The sequence below is a fragment of the Thunnus thynnus genome, chromosome 19 (assembly GCF_963924715.1).
Source record: "Thunnus thynnus chromosome 19, fThuThy2.1, whole genome shotgun sequence".
Classification (NCBI taxonomy): Eukaryota; Metazoa; Chordata; class Actinopteri; order Scombriformes; family Scombridae; genus Thunnus; species Thunnus thynnus.
This window is the reverse complement of record NC_089535.1, coordinates 26707983-26727748: the sequence shown is the minus strand read 5'-3', so window position 1 is coordinate 26727748 and position 19766 is coordinate 26707983. Positions and strand designations below refer to the sequence as shown.

At 38.4% G+C, this 19766-nt stretch overlaps 2 protein-coding genes and 1 long non-coding RNA gene across 3 annotated transcripts in view; 1 reads left to right on the top strand and 2 right to left on the bottom strand.

Annotated features, from left to right (window-relative positions):
* The window catches only part of LOC137171270 (spindlin-1), a 16205-nt gene extending 10081 nt beyond the window's left edge, over positions 1-6124 (bottom strand). The window contains exon 1 of the mRNA XM_067575180.1: positions 5976-6124. The gene's annotated coding sequence lies outside the window, so the exon portion shown is untranslated. The remainder of the gene's footprint in view (positions 1-5975) is intronic.
* LOC137171271 (uncharacterized) lies at positions 6116-11300 on the top strand. The gene is made up of 3 exons (XR_010924741.1): positions 6116-6206; positions 9494-9684; positions 11037-11300. It is a non-coding gene; the product is annotated as an uncharacterized lncRNA (long non-coding RNA).
* On the bottom strand, positions 8092-19766 carry zmp:0000001301 (uncharacterized). Its single transcript, XM_067575177.1, has 18 exons — positions 19682-19766; positions 19404-19476; positions 19234-19276; positions 15839-15917; positions 15125-15213; positions 14832-14978; positions 14584-14635; positions 14314-14414; positions 13765-13850; positions 13238-13319; positions 13038-13123; positions 12836-12923; positions 12574-12622; positions 12342-12432; positions 11320-11420; positions 10986-11070; positions 10217-10321; positions 8092-9606 (listed from the first exon to the last, which is right to left on the bottom strand). Exons 1-18 carry the CDS (start codon positions 19741-19743, stop codon positions 9502-9504), a joined length of 1524 nt encoding a protein of 507 aa, XP_067431278.1. The 5' UTR covers positions 19744-19766; the 3' UTR covers positions 8092-9501.

Sequence of the window (19766 nt, the reverse complement as noted above, 5' to 3'; positions counted from 1 at the left end):
ACTATGACTGGTTAGTGGATCGACTGAAAATAAAGCTGTATTATGGGACATGTAGTATCCAGTGTTTTTGCAGCTTAGCCCATAAAATAGTCAAAAAGTCAGGATGTCTTGGCCTCTGCTGCTTCCTTGATAGCCTACTACAAATCGTTGGGGCAGCCCTACTACTTACTGTCACTTGTTATGGAGGAAACGATTCATGAGTTAAAAAAAAAATAAAAAAATCAACAGCCTCCTCACATGAAAATGAAAATAATGTGAACTTTTACTGAATATAAAATGTGAAATCTACACCAGCTAGTAACAATTTTGTTAAAAAAAAAAAAAACATAAAATGTGGATTGGTGGGTGAGGAAGATAGCAGTGTCAGATCAGCCTCCGAAAGGTTTCATGTCCTGAACATAAGACTTTAATTATTGATCAGTGGAGCTTGTGAGGAAGGCTTGCAGTGTATATTTATCTGCAGGCAGGCTGTCATGTAACACATTTGACCCTCTAACAGTTCACTGTAACCTTCAATGTCTGCTCTGCTCAAGACCTTTACCCCACCATAAAATCTTCAACTACACTTACTGAAGGAAAACTGAAAATAAAAAAATACTTTGTGGAAAAACTCGAACAGAGCTAGTTTTATTGACGGATCCACAGATGTTTGTTTGTTTGCCCAGTATCTGGTATCAGAGCAGCTGTGGTGGGTTTGTCTGACCTCTCAGTGATGATATGAAAAGTTATATCACATGAAAACAGACATAAGTTTATACTCTCTACACCAAACAGAAATAGAGTTCTGACCAGGCCTTAAACTGAGACCCAACCCCTGCATGTACCCACGTCCTTAAGACCAAACCTGACTGAGCCGAGCTAGCATTAAGCCCAAATTAAACAACACAAATTTGGCTTTCTGCCCAACCTGAGGCTATATTTTTGCTTTATGTCTTTCACTGCTGACTGTTAGCTCACCAACTAAATGCAACACATTGGTTAGTACAGTCAAAGGGTGAAAAGGGGAAATTTCTTAATGAAATGAATTACAAAATAACCAAACATGAACCTGACCTGAGAACAAACTCTCACGCAACAAAACTGCTACCTGAAACTCAATACTTTGTTTGGACACGTCGGATTCAGGTCAAGTAGAAAAATTCTATATTGAAAAGATATTTTTAATCACTGTCCACATGGACCAATAAAACAATGTATTTGCCAGCTCAGAGTTTTGACAAAACAGAATTATGCTGAAATGATTAGTCGATTGATCAATTAGTCTATCAAAAAAAAGAGAAAATCAACTGGCAACTATGTCAATTGGTGATTTATCATTGTTTTATGCTAAAAATGTATTGTTTCCACCTTCTTCAAAGGGAATATTTGCTGGCTTTCAATCTATCTAATACTTTGATTTATGACTGAAAACTTGCTTTAAGTTTAGCAGTAATTTGCACCAGTTAGTCACTAAACTAAGATGGTGGACATGGTAAACATTATCATATTATTATATATTATGCCATTATACAGCCTGACAGGGCCGCTAACGAGGCTGTAGACTCTTCGTCTTGCTTTCAATTCTCAAATACTGAGATCAGTATCGGCCTCTAAAAATTCAGAATCAGTCCAACTAGTAACAATCCCTTATTTCAGTTTATACAACAAATACTTTTGAGTAGAATCTGATGTAGTCTTACCTACAGAGGAAAGTAACTACCAGAAACATAAGAGACATTTAGCAGAGTTTGGCTACAGCTGGTGGTGATTTCCCTCCCGTTGCCCTGAGCAACGCATGATTAGTCATCTGTTGTCATGAGGGGCCGAGCAGTGCTGGACAGGAACGACTCAACGTCATTCTGCCCAGCACCTAACTTCAACATACTGAAACCAGAGAGGTTGAGCCCAGACACACACACACACACACACACACACACACACACACACACACACTGTACTGGAACTGTAAGGATCTCCTGAGTGAAAAACCTACTAAACACTGAACATTTCACTCTGTTCTCAGCCAAAACATCTGGATCACATCAAGTCCCAGCACTGCACAAACCAAGACATTCATTTCAGCTCCGTGATTCCACAAGTAAAAAGAAGCGGTCGATCGATTACTCGGGCTGACATCTGGCATTTTTAGATGATCAGCATCAGTTGGTGACTGCGCTCATGAGGCCAATAAACAAGACCGCTAGAGGGCTTTTAATTTGAAACAGATATAGGAAGTGGCGGCATTTGGCCAAGCAATGGTGTAACTTCATCACTCAGTCAGTCCCCATCAGTCAGTCGGTCAGTCAGTCCTGGACTTTGGTGTTTATAGGACTGGCCCTGCTGTTGCAGTCCAGCCAAAAAAATGTCTGCAGACACATCTGTTGGCAGCCTTACAGAGTTGCAAAGTTTACTTTTTTGATTACTTGTGGACATTTTTTAAATTTAAAATAACAAGTAGAGTGCAGATCTACATAAGCAAACAGAGACCAGGCAAATTTTTAATTTTCAAATATTTTTTTAAGTGAATATTACATTAGTGTTAAATAAATGTTCATTGCGACCAAAAAAAGAGATGCTACTGGGTGCTACTGTGTGCACCAGCATTGTTTATTTATTTTTTATTTATTTATTTATGTAGGTATGAAAATTTTCATTCTCTCTCAGAAGCAGGGAGATGCTATCTGCTGATAAATGTTGTTGTTAGGTGCACTGAAACTTTGTTTATTTTTCATTCATAAGTTGTTGTTTGTTTGGGGGTTTTTTTTGTTTTTTTTACAATGTTTAGTCTTTTGATTACCTGTGGACATTTATTTAGTTGACAGATGTTTTTTTAATTTAAAATAAGTGCACTGCAGACAGAGCGCAGATCTACTTCAGCAAACAGAGACAATGCAGTGTGAGAGAGATTTAAAGTGGTTATATGATTTATTTCTTATGTATATTATATATGTTTCATATGTTGTTTTCAAACTAAGGGGCCAATGTTTGTTCTCAATTTGGATCATGAGGTACCTATTATTTTTGTATTTGGACATTTGTATAATTGTTATTAATTGTGTAATGTATAGTACAACTGCTTCTACAAGTAACAATGTTTGATGCTCTTTCATGTCTTTGTGTTCTTGAGTGAGAAACATTTTCACGTCAGCAGACAATTATATTAGTGTTAAATAAATGTTCATTTAAGTTCAGAAATTTTGTGTCTCATTTGTTATTATTATTAAATTGTTGTATTTCATCAGATGCAAAAAAACCCAACATGATATTAGCTCGGCCATCGACTGCCCTGCTCTCTAAATATCTGCATTGGCCATCGAAAAACCCATGATGGTCCACCACTAGTAAAAAGTTTTTTCACACACACACATATCTTTAAAGTTATAATACTTAGTAATACTGTATTAAAAAAAGAAAACTTCAGTGTTTACATCCCAGCTTGTTTTCTCTGAGATAACAGTCAAGTAGAAACTTGATTAAAAAACACTTGCCTGAAGCATCATTTCAGGGTTTAAATTCAGCCTGTTGAAAACAATCTTGCAGTAATGATTAGTTCACTGTACAACAGAGCTCATATGCATGGCAGAAATTTAAATTATTTGACATAAAATTACAAGTAAACTGAAAGCTAGCAAACTGAAACAATAAGACAATCAACAAAATCTTAACATTTTCTACTGTCTTCTGTAGAATTTGAGGTGAGCCCGAGCAATAAAGTGCTACTAAGTGGCAAGAAATGTCAATACAGAGATATCCTTATTAGAAATATGTATGTTATCTGTGACCAATATATATCATTACCAGCTTTTTTCATCCTTTACGCAACTATTTCTATCACTTTTCATGTGTACGAGTGAGTCCAACACAATAAATGCCTTCTGAGAGAGATCGTCTAAAAATGTGCACTGGTATCCCCACACTGAAACAATTATCACCTCTCATCCTTTGCTATGACGACCTGCTTTTCACCTCGCCTTCAAGCATTGTTCATTTGGAACAGCTACAAACACGTTGTGCAAACTAGTTCTTTTCAAGCATAATCCAGCCTGTTGACTCAAGGGACCGTTACAACCTCCAACCCTAGGGTCACATGACTGACAGAGACAAACGAAGAAATACGCAACTACTTTTTGTTAGCCTTACAAGGTAATAAAAAAGTAACATATCTGCACATTGTAGCAATCCCTCGAGAGACTCCAGAGAGGAGAGGACTGGTAACATATGTGTTGACGTCATCAAGAAGGGGGGGGGTTTCAAGAATGGCAAGTCAAATGATCATCCAAACACTCTCAATTCGCTCAATTTCCTAACAACGAAAGTAGAACTCCTATTGTAAAAATAATTAATGTTGAGTTATTCCCAATGTGTTTTCAATGCTCTGAGCACTCTAAACAAAACCCCATTAATTTCCATTGTATTGGAGTAGTGGCGGATATGTGTAAACCTGGTTCAATAAAAAACAAAACTATGAGATGCCACTAATGCTGTTTTTCCATTACCAAGACTTAACGCACCATAGCCTGGATCATCCAGTCCTGAACCTTTGAGGACTTGCAGGGCAAAGGTGGTTGGCTCTGCATTTCCGTTGTATTTTACAAACCAAGAAGGACTGGGACTACGTCATTGAAAAGGTGACGTCGCTTTGCACACATGTAATTGATAAGGTCATGAAAAGGACGTTGTCAATTGTCCAGAATGTGCTCTCCATTGTTCTTCATTACGATAAATTTTAAATCTTCGCTAATATACACAGAAGCAGAATGGTGGTTACTGCTATGTTGTTGTGTTTGTTGAAGCTGAGATGTCGTGGCACATCTGCTTCACCAATCACAAGTAACAGCCATGAAAGCCAAGCCCGTTCCCCATCAGTACCTGGACTTTGATTTAGTTGCACCTCCTGAAGGGTGCCAACATTTAGCTCCCAGAATATGGACAAAACAACAAAACGACAGGACAACAGCTAGAGGTTCTGTTACGGGTCCCTAAGTCCTGGTACTGGAAAAACACCATATGTGTAAGTGGGATAGCATGATTTTATTTGGGTGAACTGAGTCTTTAAATATAAATAACAACTGTGGTGGCAGATTTTCCTCTTAATGTGGGAAGACAGATGTGCTGCAGATGTGTTCAAAATATCTTTTTAGGTTTCCACAAACAGTCTAAAATGTCGAAAAAATAGACAAAAACACACTACCATAATCTACCCACATCCTAATGTTCTTTGTTGTTCAGAGGGAGATGAGCATCAGCAGGTCAGCAGCTGGTTGCTGTTCAGAGTTCAGGTTGACCTTTGCTTTGATTTGGTTACAAGTTGGAAAAAGGGGCGTAGCTATCAGCAGACTGGAGCATTCAAATCAGCTTACAACAGCTTCAACAAAAAGTGTCAAATGGGCTGTAAATGCTTTCAATACTTTATTTACTGCATTAGATTTAGAAAATGCTGCAAATGCATCAGTGAAAGACTGTGCCAAACCAGATCCTGTGTTAAAAATAAAGGTTTTTACAGCTTTCAGCCCACAGTTTGACAGTTGTTTCAGACCGTTTCCTTTTGTGTCTTTCCTTTTTTTTCAATCAAAGGTTGGTAGTTTGACCACCACATAGCTAACTGGCTTGGGAAATTAATAAATATACAGTCATCCTCTGCACTGACAAACGACCAAGCAGGTTCTGCAGGGCCAACGTCAGCCATGTTGCTCGCTTATTTCACTCATAATTATTTACATCCCCAGATCAGGAGAAAAGGGGGGCGGACAGGGGCCCCAGACCAGGGTACTGTCTGGCGGTATTTCTGCAGAAAAGGCAGAAATCTCCCAGACAGAAAGAAAGCAGCAGACTGGGTCTCTGTCTGTCTGCTGCTTCCCCCGCCCCTCCCCCGCCAGACCAACCGTCGGCGGGAGAACGCCACCGATAAAACGAGCGCTCAGTGTGTTGTTCGCGGCTGCTTACCTGCGGGCTGACTAGCTGGCTAACAGACAGGTGCGTGTTTGTTTCTGTCTTACCGTTATTAATTTTTACAAACGGAGGTCGAAGCGGACTGCGGTGGGTATTCTCGCCTTCTGCTGTCTGTCCACAGAGCCCGTTTCGACTTCACAGGAACCAGCAGAGACTCCACAGCCATCTCACCGCGGAGAGTTAAGCAACACGCGACAAAGCAATACACGTCCGGTCGAGCCTTTCACAATAAAAGTGTTACTGACTGAAACAGCTCAGAAAGGATAAACTGACGAGAGGTGATAGTACATGTGACAAAATATATTTTATTACATTCAAAGAAAAGGCAGCTGGGCCATATGCAAACTAATGTTAGGTTTATGGAAAGGAGCATTTAGGAGCATTAATATTGTATCATATCATCTCCTGTCTGCCTTCCCAGTCAGATTCCTATCATTGACTGTATATTGAAAGTGGACATTTTAAATAATTTCAGTATTTGAGTACTCTCATTAAATTATTATAGAGTACTCAAGTACTCCCAAAAAAGGTCTAACATAAGAATAGGGTCCAAAATGAACACCCAAGCAAAAATATGGGTACGCAAGTTTAACGTCACGCAGCTTGCACTGCACATTCATTTGGAAGTATTTCAACAATACTTCCAAACATATATAGATGGGGTTTTTTACAAATCAAACAAAATGGGATTACTCTATATGTTGAACAAATACTGACATCCCAATCAAGTACTCGAGTACTCATGCCCATCCCTATTGTATATAAATATGGATGACACGTCTCCACTACCTACTGCTCCTTTCCAGGTGCTGCCATCTTGCTTGTGTGGCGTCATTTGGAGCCAGAATCTGCGCAGTACAGACAAGAAGGGTCTGTCTGCAGTCTTGCAGACATACACGGCACACCCACTTTACTACACGACACACCCACTTTACTACACGACACGCCTACTTCACTACATGACATTGTAATAGCATGTTACATGACACACACCCCTGACCCCTAGAGCTGAAATTATACTTTCTGTGTCCGCAAGGGTCCGCGTGACATAAATTTTGTCATCAGAGGGTGTACACGTAAGCTCTGTGTGGACATGCGCATCCCTAATTTGTTGTGACTGGTCTGCACAGTTACAACGCTGTCTTCCTGTAGACACCGATCTACTGAGCATGTGTGGAACGCGTCCTCCAAGCAGACTCCAGAAAGTAGTATAAACAGAACTATAACGCGTCCATGGTTTACGCAGCTGTCTGTGTATGCTTCTGCTCGGGAGTATATCTGTTGCTTAACCTTTACCCTAAACATCTCACTGCTCTTGCCTAAACCTAGTTTTTTAATTTTGTTTGACTTTTTTTTTGTTGTTGTTGTTGTTTGGCTCATGCCGCATCCACTAAGGGGGCGGGATTTATGACATGTACTGCAGCCAGCCACTAGGGGGCAATCAAGATGTTTTGGCTTCACTTTTAGGAGCCCTCATGACGTCCATCTTTATATACAGTGAATGCTTCCAATACAGCGTTAAGTTAATGTTTGTGCTAGCCTAGTTAAGCACAAAGACTGGAAGCAGGAGAGAACGGTGAACATAACTCCATCAAAAGCAAATATTTAAACTTTCCAACAACTCCAAAACAGTCTGATTTAAATGTTATATATTGTGAACAGGTGTGGAGATGTGAAACAAGACATACTGTGGTTTTAGCAGCACTTAGCATTGGAGATATTTGCTCATATAACAACCTAATAACACACCAAGCACATAATCTATCATTAGCTAGGAGAAGCTGACACTGGCAATCCCATTAAGAAATGTTTTTCTTCTTTTTAGAGATGAGATCGAGAGAGGTAGTGCAGAGGCAAATATGAAAGGAGTGTAAGAAATGTCATTTTGAATATACAGATGATATCCTTTGAACATGAATGTATTTTCTGCTAAATAGACACAAATCACATAATAACAAAGAAAGAAAAAGGCCCCTCAACAACTCACACTTATGAAATCATTTTTAGTTATGTCCAAGTTATACTCCTTTTGCAATGTTTTAATTTGTTTTTTGGTGGAGTTTTGTCTTTGTTATTTACATTTTATTTATCTATCAATAAGTACATTTAAACTAATGTTTTATATGGAATTTGTATTTACTTGTATTTGTATAATCGCATTCTGAACTAGTTTGACCTCAATGACATACTAATAAATCTAACAGCAGACTATACAGTAAATCAAAACCAAATACAAAAGAGGTAAAAAAGAATTGGATTGTAACAGTGTAAAAATTCCAGCTTTTATTTTACTTTAACGCCACACCTCCGGTCTCATTGCCGCAAACTTGACGTTCCTCACTTTCTCTCCCCGCCCCTGCCTCGCTCTGCCAAATAGTGCGACCGAGAAGAAATACAAGAACACTGACTGCTGCATTACGCTGTTTTTCCTTGCTTAATAGTGATCCGTCCTGCTGTTGAATGCGACAGTGGAGAAGACCGACAGAAAGAGAGATAAATACAGACAGACAGACAGATAAATAGATACAGACAGACAGAATAAGACAAGGAGACAAACAGGCAGACAAACAGAAGGAACAGTCAGACTGACATAGTTCAGACGGTTGATTAATTAATAAAATTAATTATTATAAGGTCTGTATCTTGACAGTTATGAAAGCTGAATGTTCTTATTTGTCCTGGCAGAGCTGTGATGTGGTTGAAAGCGAGCTCCTGAGTTTACAGTTGGTCAGTGTTCACTTCTGAGTGAACAGACCTCACTTTCAAGTCTCCTCACACAACATTTTTATACTCGTTTCTTTACTTTGTTTCATTACAAATATTGAAAAAAGTGCTCCATCCTCAGTATATTAGTACTACAGTGGTAACCATGGCAACAACCATCTATGCTGTTTGCCATGGTACACTGCAAAACATCTTATCTTGACATTTAGTCAATTATGGAGTCTTAAAATATGATTGTCTTATTTTTTCATCACATTACCGCGCTCAGTGGTGAACATGGTAACCATTATACCCAATAAAGATCAGGATGTTGGCACTGTCATTGTGAGCAGTAAGTGCAACCTCACACAGTCTCTAGCATGGCTGCAGACTGTTAGTCTTGCTTTTTTGTTTTTGTTTTTTTCCTTTTTTAGCAGCTTATTTGCACCATGACAGCATTTATTATGCAGCGTTTATTCTGAGGTTCTCCCTCGCACACTCTCTCATCAATCAGTCAGCTGTCACACACTCAACTATACAAGATACACACTTTTAACTTTCTTTTTTGCAATACATTTTTATAGAAGAAAAGTTTAATACATAAAAAGCAAATCCTTTGAGCATTTTTCCCCCTTTATCTCTCATTTTCCCCCCTCAAGTAATCTCCTTATCACTCAGATTACTTTCTGATCTAAACATCAATGTCCAAATTAAACAAACATGAAAAAGAAAAAAAGAGTAGGGGACGGGAACAAAAGGAAAAAGATTAATATCAGTGACATCTCTTTACTGGCTTATGTAATGGGGTGTATCCCAGAACTGCAATTTTTTAACACATTTCTCTAACTCTATCTATCTACAGTATCTGTTTCACATTCCTTTAAACTGCTGCATGATGGACAGAAGATGTTCACTGCGTTTCTGGATGCTGCTCTGTTCCTCCTTCAGCCTCTCCTGCTCCTGCAACACCTCCTCCTGAGAAGAGACCCATCAGACAGACAAACAGATAGAAGAGAGAGGTCATTTAAACATAATGCTCCCATATCACAAACAGTGAGTCTCTGATGACTGGTGCTAAGTCTCACTGTGCAATACGTTTGGTGTGTTCAGTCTCAGCACACTTCAGTTCTGAGGGTTAAAAAGCCTTAAAAATGTACGTTTGTTTCCCGAAAACAAGTTCAGGAAAGAGGCAGCGCTCCAGTGAAAAGTTGAGGAATCACCTCATGTCTTAATACTTTTGAGCATAAAAAATGCTGGATGAGTTTTTCTTAACTGCAATAAGGTGACACAAAATTGACATAAATTTCACATGAGTTCATGAGAAATTTGCCTCTGGAGAATTAGGGAGTAAAGAACATGGCAGGCCTGTCGTCTTGTGTTGAGATTTACAGTTCAAGTTGTTGGCCAGGCCTGATGCTCCAGATAGCCTGCTGAGGACTCCATGAGTCATATTACTGCTTCAGGTGGCCTTCGGTAATAACATCTTCTTACAAACTATTGTGTGTGCCTGTAGAGAAACCAGACACATCATGTTTTCAACATGAAATGGAAGCTCATGTGAAGAAGTGTGGATGTGTTAACTGACTCTGAGTCTGCAGAGCTCCCTCCTCTCTCGGTCATTCTCCTCAGCTCTGGCTCGGAGCCACGCCTCATTCTGGGAGCGATGTCTGTCCAGCATCTCCTGCAGCTCCTGACACACACACACACATATACACACACACACACAGGTCAGATTTATCTCACAATACAACAAAACAACACAAAAAATATGTCCAGATGTTTTGTTTTCCTAATATAGTATGATAAAATGGTGAATTAGCATTGGCATGTTATCATGGTAACATGTTATTTTTTTGCTAATGTTAGCATTAAACAAGGAGATTAAATTAAACAAGATTAGACTACATAGATAAAAGAGACTAGATTATATTAGAATATCTTAGAATATACTATACTATATTAGATTAGATTAGATTAGACATAATGGATTTGGTTTGATAGATTATATTACATTAGTTGAGATAAATTAGTTGAGATTAGAATAGGTCAAATGATTATAGATTAGATTAGGTAGTTTTACATTAGATTAGATGAGATTAGACCAATAGAATGGATTGAATTAAATATATTTGACTCACTTAGAGTAGATTACATTAGATTAGAAAAAATTGATTGTTTGATGTTAGATTAGTTTAGTTAGGGTTTGAATAGATCTAATTAGGTTAGATTACATTACATTACATCTGTTTTGATTACATTTGATTACATCAATTGAGATTAGATTAGATTTGTCGAGATTAGTTGTGATTAGATTAGATTAGGTTAGAATGGACTGGATTAAGGCAGTGATGAACCTGTTGCTGTTGTTGTCTGTGGGCATCATGAGCTTCTTTCTCTCTCTGCAGGGCAGCAGCAGCTTTAGACAACTCTGACTTTTCTCTGGAAAAAATTAATTCAGCTGTGAAAAGATCAATTCAAATCTGGTAGTTCTAAGGATTTTACATGGAGAGAGTTAATCAATGAATCGGTCAAACAGATGATCTCTTCAAAGTACTGCATCCGTTTTTCCACTTAACTGTGGGTACATCCATAAGAAACATTCTTGTTATTTGTATTAACATTTATATTCTAATGTAAAGATGTGACACAAACTAAATAAAGGTAAACAAACATGTAGGCTACATGTACCGATCTAGTTTCTGGAACTCCTGGTCCAGCAGAGTGAAGGCTGTCTGGATCATTTTCATGGCCTGATCTCTGACTGCACTGAAGTCTCTGTGGACAAACACCTGCAGGAGGTTATCTGTGTTATTAGTAGTGTGAGCAGACAGCATGCTCCAACTGCTACAACTCCTGTTAGAACTTCTGCATCTGTTATGGGCCGTTCACACATACACACTCAAAAGCTGGGACAGCAATGGCTGCTATACATTGTGAATGAAACCTGGCTAGAGATTCAGAAAGCGCAGAGCGACCCTACATGGGAAAGTTGTCTGGTCAGAGAGAGGTCAAAAAACTGACCTGTCAGAGCAGAAAATGTAAATTACGTACTTATTGTTACACACACTATGTTATTGCTTCAACTAGTAGTGCTACAACTGCTGAAACAACTGCTACTACTACTATTGGTACAACTACTACAACTCCTACTGCTACTGCTACAGCTAAATTCTGCTGCTACTATACTTCTAATGTTACTACAGTGACTACCACTGTTATTTTGCTACTGCTACAACTACTCCTGCCACTGCTGCTACAAGTACTACTACTGCTTCTAGCAACAACTACTGATATTGCTGCTGCTCAAGTACAGTATCTGTAGTTCTGTTTGTGTTGCATTGAGCATGCAATTTACATGCTCCAACTGGTCCGTTGTTTTGTGACATAGCCAGCATACTAATGAACCACCCATGTTGATTTGTTTCCGCACATTGTCGTTCTTTTAACAGCCTGTCTCAGGGGGATTTACAATCTGTACAACAATACAACATCCTCTTTAGACCCCTAGACCCTTCAAGATCTCTGCACTTTCTTAAATTGTTTTTATTTTGTTAATTATTTTACTGCATTTGTTCTTTTAATCTCATAAATTGAATTACCATCATACCTTACCTTAAAAATATTTTATATTTTATCTGTTGGTTTCATGTCTTTTGAGAAGCACTTTGTGACTCTTGTTATTCAAAGGTGCGTGCATCTGTTGTCATCACCTGTGCATTAGCTGCTGGGTTCCTGGACTGGTTGGATGGTGAAGACTCGCCCAGCTCATAGCGTACATTGGGAACCTTTGTGGGTGTGAAGCTGTTAATAGTCAAAACCAGAATGAAACCAAAGTGTCAAAACTGAAAGATGAGACTCCAACAGAGCGTGTCATGAGTCTGAAACTACAGACACACACTAACACAGGGAACAGAAACACAGGTCTGTACAGCAGCTGCTGACCTGTGGCTGACTCCCTGAAGACCAAACTCAGTCAGAATCTCCTTCATCACTGTGGAGAAAAAAGTTCTCTTTTTATTCACATTTCTTCACACAACTACTTCCGTCTTTTTCATGAGTACAACTGAGTGCAACACCATAAATCACTTGAAGTGATATTGTATGAAAATGTGCATCATTATCCACATTTGTACATTAATAAATCACTGAAGCCTCTGGACATTTATGTTAGTGTTATTTAATCAAATAAATATGAATAATTTACCTGGCTGTCTTTCTGAGGGGTTGATCAGTTTCATCACCTTCAGGTCATTAAACTCCTGCTCTTCATTCTTCCCTCCAAATACATACAGCTGTCAACCCCACAAACAGAAAAAGTATATTATACAATATGTATAATACATTATAAAATATGACAGTCATTAACATAAATGATTTAATGTTACACTACTCTGTGGTACACTGACGTGGCTGTGGAGGATGAAGGCAGTGTGTCCATGGCGACGGGCTGGGGGAATCCCAACATACAGAGGAACTTTCCACTTCATTTTAGCTGGAGGGACACATAGATTATGTGGATTATTTGACGAATATAAATCATTCATCTGACTTTCTCTAGAATAGTTTATTGATTTATGTGTAAGTCAACCCGCAGCGTCTCACTCACCAATACTGAGTTTATGAATGTCATTGGATGACATCCCTGAGCCGTCCTCGTTTGTACTTTTGCCACCAAACAGGTAGATATCCTCCATGGGATTTAACATGGAGAACACACACACACACACAATAGATATTTTTATGCTTCTGTCTGGATGTTTTTATTTTTTGTTGGTTTATACTCTGGTCCTGTGAGAAACAATATTTCATTCAACTTTACTTCTCATGGTTGAAATGACAAAATAAACTACAAAGTACAGTGATATACAACTCTATGGAGGCTTAAGGATGCCAATGGAATAATTATAGACCTTTTCAGTTGCTATATAAAATGGACTAAATAATTATTCCACTTTTTAAATTATGAATGAACTGCTTTCTGTGTTTACGAACATATTCAGCATAATCTAAATAAATCAACAAATGAAGTAATAATAAATTAGTAATATCAATAAATAATTTTATTTCTCATGATTATAAATGTATTTTTCTGTAGATAACTGTTTATAACAGCACATGTGTGTGCGTGTGTACTTTATCATGGTGTGCAGTCAGTGTTTGTCCGCTGCTGGCTGTGGGCGATTCTCCCTTAACCTCCCATTTCTGCCACACCAAGTTCTCTAAAAGCCAGGACAGACACAAAGGTCAGAGGTCAGAGACTAAAGAAGAATCTGAGGAGATCAAAAATTGTTAAATGTTAGAGTTTGTTAAACTTTTAAAGAGCTAGACTTCTGTATGGAAGCCCAGGACTGATTATGTTAAACAGAAATTATTCCATAAAATATATATGTATCATATTTCATTTTAATTTCTATGTTTAAAGAATGATTACTAGATTTTAAAATTTAAATGAAGCTTCTGTTGATTCCCATTCCAAAGCATTTGTACTTCAGAGTAGACTGTGGCAAACTGTGTGCTATCTAAACACACTTTGTGTCATATAAAATCACTTCTCACACTTGATTTATTTTGCCTGTATGTGGATGATTGAACAAAGTTTGTTTAGTTGTATTGTTACATTGCAACACAAGCACTGAGGTTACATAAATAAATATTTCAAAGATAAGCTGAATCAGTGTTTACCTATGTTGAGGACATAGAGGTCTTTACATAAGTCTCCACTTGCTCCGTAACCTCCAAACATAAAGACCTGATCACCAACCAGAGCAGAACTCTGACCACACCTACTCACACACACACACACACACACACACACACACACATTAATATCAGTGTAAGATGCAACCAATGTCAGATTTTATAAGCTCATATTACACACAGAGTGACCAAAAAAACAGAGAGCCTGAAGTTTATGATATTCAGTTTGTTTCAACACTGTGTCAAGTGTCTCACAGGGCAGGAGGCAGTGATCCACTTGTTTTAACCGGTGTCCAGGTGAGAGACACTGAAACACAGCAGCGAGGAAGTCAGTGAGTTTGAGAGGACAATACAGAAACTTGTTGACATACACAAACTTTTAACTGGCCAAATGTTTTAAATAGCAGAACGTTTTCAGTCTAGTTCATTATTGTAGAAAATAAGAAAGAAAAGATAACAACCAAGATAATGATGAAAATGTAAGTGTATTTTTATTTCTGGACCTGTGTTGAAGACCATGAGGTCATCAGTTGGATTTCCCTCCAGCATGCCTCCATACACATAGATGTTGTCTCCCACGGCGACAGAGCTGTGTCCGAGGGTTTTGAGGGTCACACCCCCAGTTGTTAAGCATTCCCAGGTCAGAGACACTGTTAGAAAATGGAAGTACTGTCACAGCCCCGTTTAACTCTATTTTCTCTTCACTCTTCCTTAATGAAAGACTAAAGCAACAACAAAGTGTAAACCAGGCTGGAGGTGTTTCTGTTTTCCTCCACCTGCTGTGTAAAATCCTCACCTATATCAAAACTGTAGACTCCTGGGAGACATTCAGTGGCATCATGACGGGACACTCCTCCAAACAGATACAGCTTCCCTTTAACAACACTGAGAAGGAACAGGAGCTGTTACAGTAAAATTCATTAGTGTATTTTTTATACATTATCATTGCCAGTACTGCTGATCTCATCGAGAATCAACAGCTCTACACAGCTTTTAGCTCACTAGTTTGCTTTTCTGAGCCAAGAAAAGCAAAACAGTGGTGCTTAATATGAAATCAGGGGCAGCCACTGCTATTACAGGACCTAACACAAGCTGTACTTGTAACTGTAACTGTAGGCTACTATTATGGACCAAAACTGTGACATAGCCTGCACATAAATACCCAACATGCAAAATCCTTCAAGAGACATGTTTATACTAATGTTCTAATATTTCTTTCAAGTAGTCTGTTTGATATTTCAATTTTTGTAGCCTTGGCATTTTTATTGAATCTTACTGGAATGTCTTTCATGTTCTACTATCTTCTACTGCTTTATTGTTGTTTTTTTTCAATTGTTTGCGATATTTTAATGTGTTTAAAGGAGTTAATAATATAACTGGAAGTAATGGATGAAGAATAATAATGTAAAACTTTCTCCGAACTACTGTCAAATACTAATTCATTCAAACAACTCATAGTATATAAAATATGAATGAATAATTGAAGTTGTAAGCCAGTGACGTGGTTTACCAGAGAGTGTGTCCTTCCCTGGCTGAGGGAACTTCTCCATTCTGAGGAATCTCCTCCCACATCACATCATCAGGAGAAACTACAAACAACAACACCTCTGATTACTGTTCATTCCTCTCAGCCACAGGAGTTCAGCTTCATAACAGTGTTTACAGCAGGAGCCTCTGAGCAGAGTTTCTCTTGTCAGTAAATCTGCTGATGTGAACTAGCTGTGATGGTCTGTGGAGAATCAGATCTGACTTACAGAGGAATTTGAAAATGAGTGACTGAATTCATTAAGAGATACACAAACAAACAAATTAGGTAAAAATCAATTTAGAAATAAAACAGATGCATTCATAGACCTGAAATATTACAGAACTGAGAAAATAAATCTATAAGTTTGTGATAGATTCATTTCACCTCAGGATTTATTAAATTTTTTTATATGTAAATTACACTGTGGCCAAAATTGTAGTGTCTATTTTAACTTCAAACTAGGTTTAGCTGACAGATTAGATTAGTTTACAGATTAACCCAGTGAAATAAGATGCTGTGACCAACAAGGAATCTGGGACAGACCGTGGCGTTTTCTTTGGCAGCTATAACTTACATAAAATTGTCAAAAAAATTGACTCTGCCATTACCCATGAATTTGGTCATAATATTATCAACATGTAATGATTATTCCAAACACATTTTCTTAATTTCTTGGCATGAAACATATTTTACCATTACACCTGGTTTCCTCTACAAATATTACAGAGTACCCAGAGACCAGAAAAAAAGATTTTTGTAACTTTATGTGCATAAGTTGAAGGTGCCCTGTGGAGTTTTCTTGTAAACAAAGTTCTGTTTTGATTTAGTATTTTGTAGAGTATACTTGAGGTCTACAAGGTACAAGGTGACACAGACAATGAGGAGGTGGAGCACCTGGCGAGCTGGTGCAAAGAGAACCACCTGGACCTGAACATCAACAAGGCCAAAGATCTATTTGTACACTATATAAGGAATAAAGCCTGCACACACGCCCCCATCCACATCCATGTGTCCAAGGTGGAACGTGTTTCCAGCTTCAAGTTCCTGGGCGTCCACATCTCGGCAGACCTCTCTTGGTCCATCACCTCATCTAGACTCATCAAGAAAGCACAACACCGACTGTACTTTCTGAGAACACTTAACATATTTTGGTTAACTTCTATTGGTGCTCCATTGAGAGCATACTGACACACAGCATCACAGTTTGGTATGGGAACTGCTCTGTCACTGATTGAAAACTGCCCAACACATCACCGCTTTGAGGACATCCATCGGAAATTATGTTTGCAGAGGTCAAAGGGCATCATCATAGACATTTCACACCCAAACCATGGCCTGTTTACTCCACTTCCATCAGGGAGTCAATACAGAAGCATCCACTCAGCTTTTTTCCTACTGTTGTGTCTCTGCTGAACTGTGATAAACCCTATCAAACTGAACTATTTACTCACCACTATGTCACTTTATATAACATACCTCATCACTGCACAAGTGCATGTCTGTATATCTATATCTTGTACATCTTGCAAGCTGCTCATAATAATTTACATCCTGCACATCAGCACTTTATGCCTAAAATGCACTCTGCTTAGATGCCAACTGCATCTCGTTGTTAAATACTTTTATTGGTTCAATGACAATAAAGTTGAATCTAATCTAATCTAAAATATGTTGAATGTATTTCCTTCCTCATAAAGTATTTGCAAAGCCAATTAAGCAATTTTAGCCAATTAAACTCTGCATTGTTTACATCCATGTTTGTGAGCAAGCAGTCTTCCTCTTCACTGCCTTTTGCTGACAAATTGCTACGTTTCTTGGCTGCCATCAAGTGTTAATCAATGGAATAACATGAAGCCTTCAGCAGAAATTGTATTATGTTGTCAACAAACCAAACATACAAACCAAACTGGGACATGCTTGTAAAAACAACACTTCTAGTGGTCAAAAAAACTCAACAGGGTACCTTAAATACCCTCTGACTACAAGATGACACTGTTCTCCAAAGAAAAACAACAGCATCAGTCGTGCCTGCAAATGCCCAATAATGACATTCCTTTCTGATCAAGTGACAAAGCCAGCTAGAGTAATTATGACTCTTGTCCATCAGGAGCAAATGAGAAAGTTGGGAGACATCATTATAGAGCCACAAAGTCTGCAGAGGAAGAACAGGGTAGATGAGTGGGTCAACAAACCTAAATCTAACCAAACAGCATTGTCAGATCATAAAACTGATTTATTTTCCAGTACTGATTTGTAACAGTTTTGGAATTCACTGACAAATGATGTGTCGTCTCTATGTGTCTTCCTTGAGAGCAGTTACAAACAATGTATATTTAAAGGGGACATATCATGCACATTTCCAGGTCTATATTTTTAATCTGGGGCTCTACTCTACATGATTTACAGTTCAAAAATCTCCTTATTTATTTTACACTGGCCCTTTATGCAGCCCCTCAGTTCAGCCTCTGTCTGAAACAGGTAATTTTAACTCCTGTCTCTTTAAGACATATGTTAGATTTGACCATGTTTAGTAGGGGCACAACGGATCATAGTTGATCCATGATCCGTACGGATCACCACCCACGGTTCGGCATGTATGTGAACCGCGGATTAATTGCAAAATTTAATATCTCATTTAAAATAAAGTAAACAAACTGCTGTAAGTACAGACAGACAGCGCATTGCTAACAGGGATTTTGAAGAGCAACGACCAAACCAGCATTTAACGGGTCCGTAGTGACATATGCAGGTATGCTGACATGCTGTTTAATGTGCTGCAGCTGAGCAGCTAATTAGCTACGTAGCTGCTAACTGATGTTAGCGGAGCACTTTTCCCTGGTTAATGTTTGTTTGGTGGCTCGTTCAACAAACTAAGCTGCAGGACAAGACTTGTGTTCATGTTTCTAAGTTATGAAGTTTTGATGATGTGGACACAGGCTGTTGTTTCATTCACTACTATGTTTAAAGGAAGGAGGTATCATGCTTCATATTGTAATTTAATTTAACAATTGAGCTTTGAATATTTTATACATTTTAAGATTTTATTTAAACATTGGACAACTTGAACGTTGTTTTCACTTAAGACCATGGGCAAAAGTTCCATGCTGTAAGTGTTTTTCAGAATATATGGAATACAAAGTTTTGTTTCCCCCCCTTTTTTTTCGCTGATCCGAAAAATGATCTGATCTGTGACTCAAATCTGTGATATGATCCAAACCGTGAGTTCTGTGATCTGTTGCACCCCTAATGTTTAGCATAAATATCCAACATCATAACAGTATATAAATAACAAAAGAAACCAATATATGTCCCCTTTAAGGGCTTGTTGGACTATCAGGACTCCATGGGTTTACAGGTCTGCATCTGTAGCCTTGTACCTGTTAGCATGTAGAAGTTGTTGAAGTAAACAGGGTTGTCCTCCTAAATAAATCACAGGAGACAGATCAGCAGAAAAATATACTATCCAGATTCTTCCATGTAAATGTGAAGCAGTCTGCTATTTGTCCTGTCGCCCAGACTGAGAAAGCTTTTCAAAAGTTAAAGTCACCTCTGGGTTGATGCTGGAGGCTCCTCCAAACAGAAAGGCAACATTTCCTGCCACAGCTAAAGCGTGACCATGTCTGTGACAAAAGATATAATGGAAAGATGTCTGTCAGTCAAACAATGAGCAACCACCACACACAACATGAGACAGTTTCATCTCAGCATCACTCCACTTAAAACCCTGAATGAGTTTAAATCACCACATGGCTCTAAAGTATCCTGTAGAGGAGCTGATTTAGATTGTCACACACTTTGTTATGGTAGGAAAACTATGTGACCCACCTGGGACTCGGGGCTTCTCCCCTCATCTCTTTCTCCAGCCAATGACCGCTGGCTAATGCCATCTTCACATCTGCTTTCTCACACA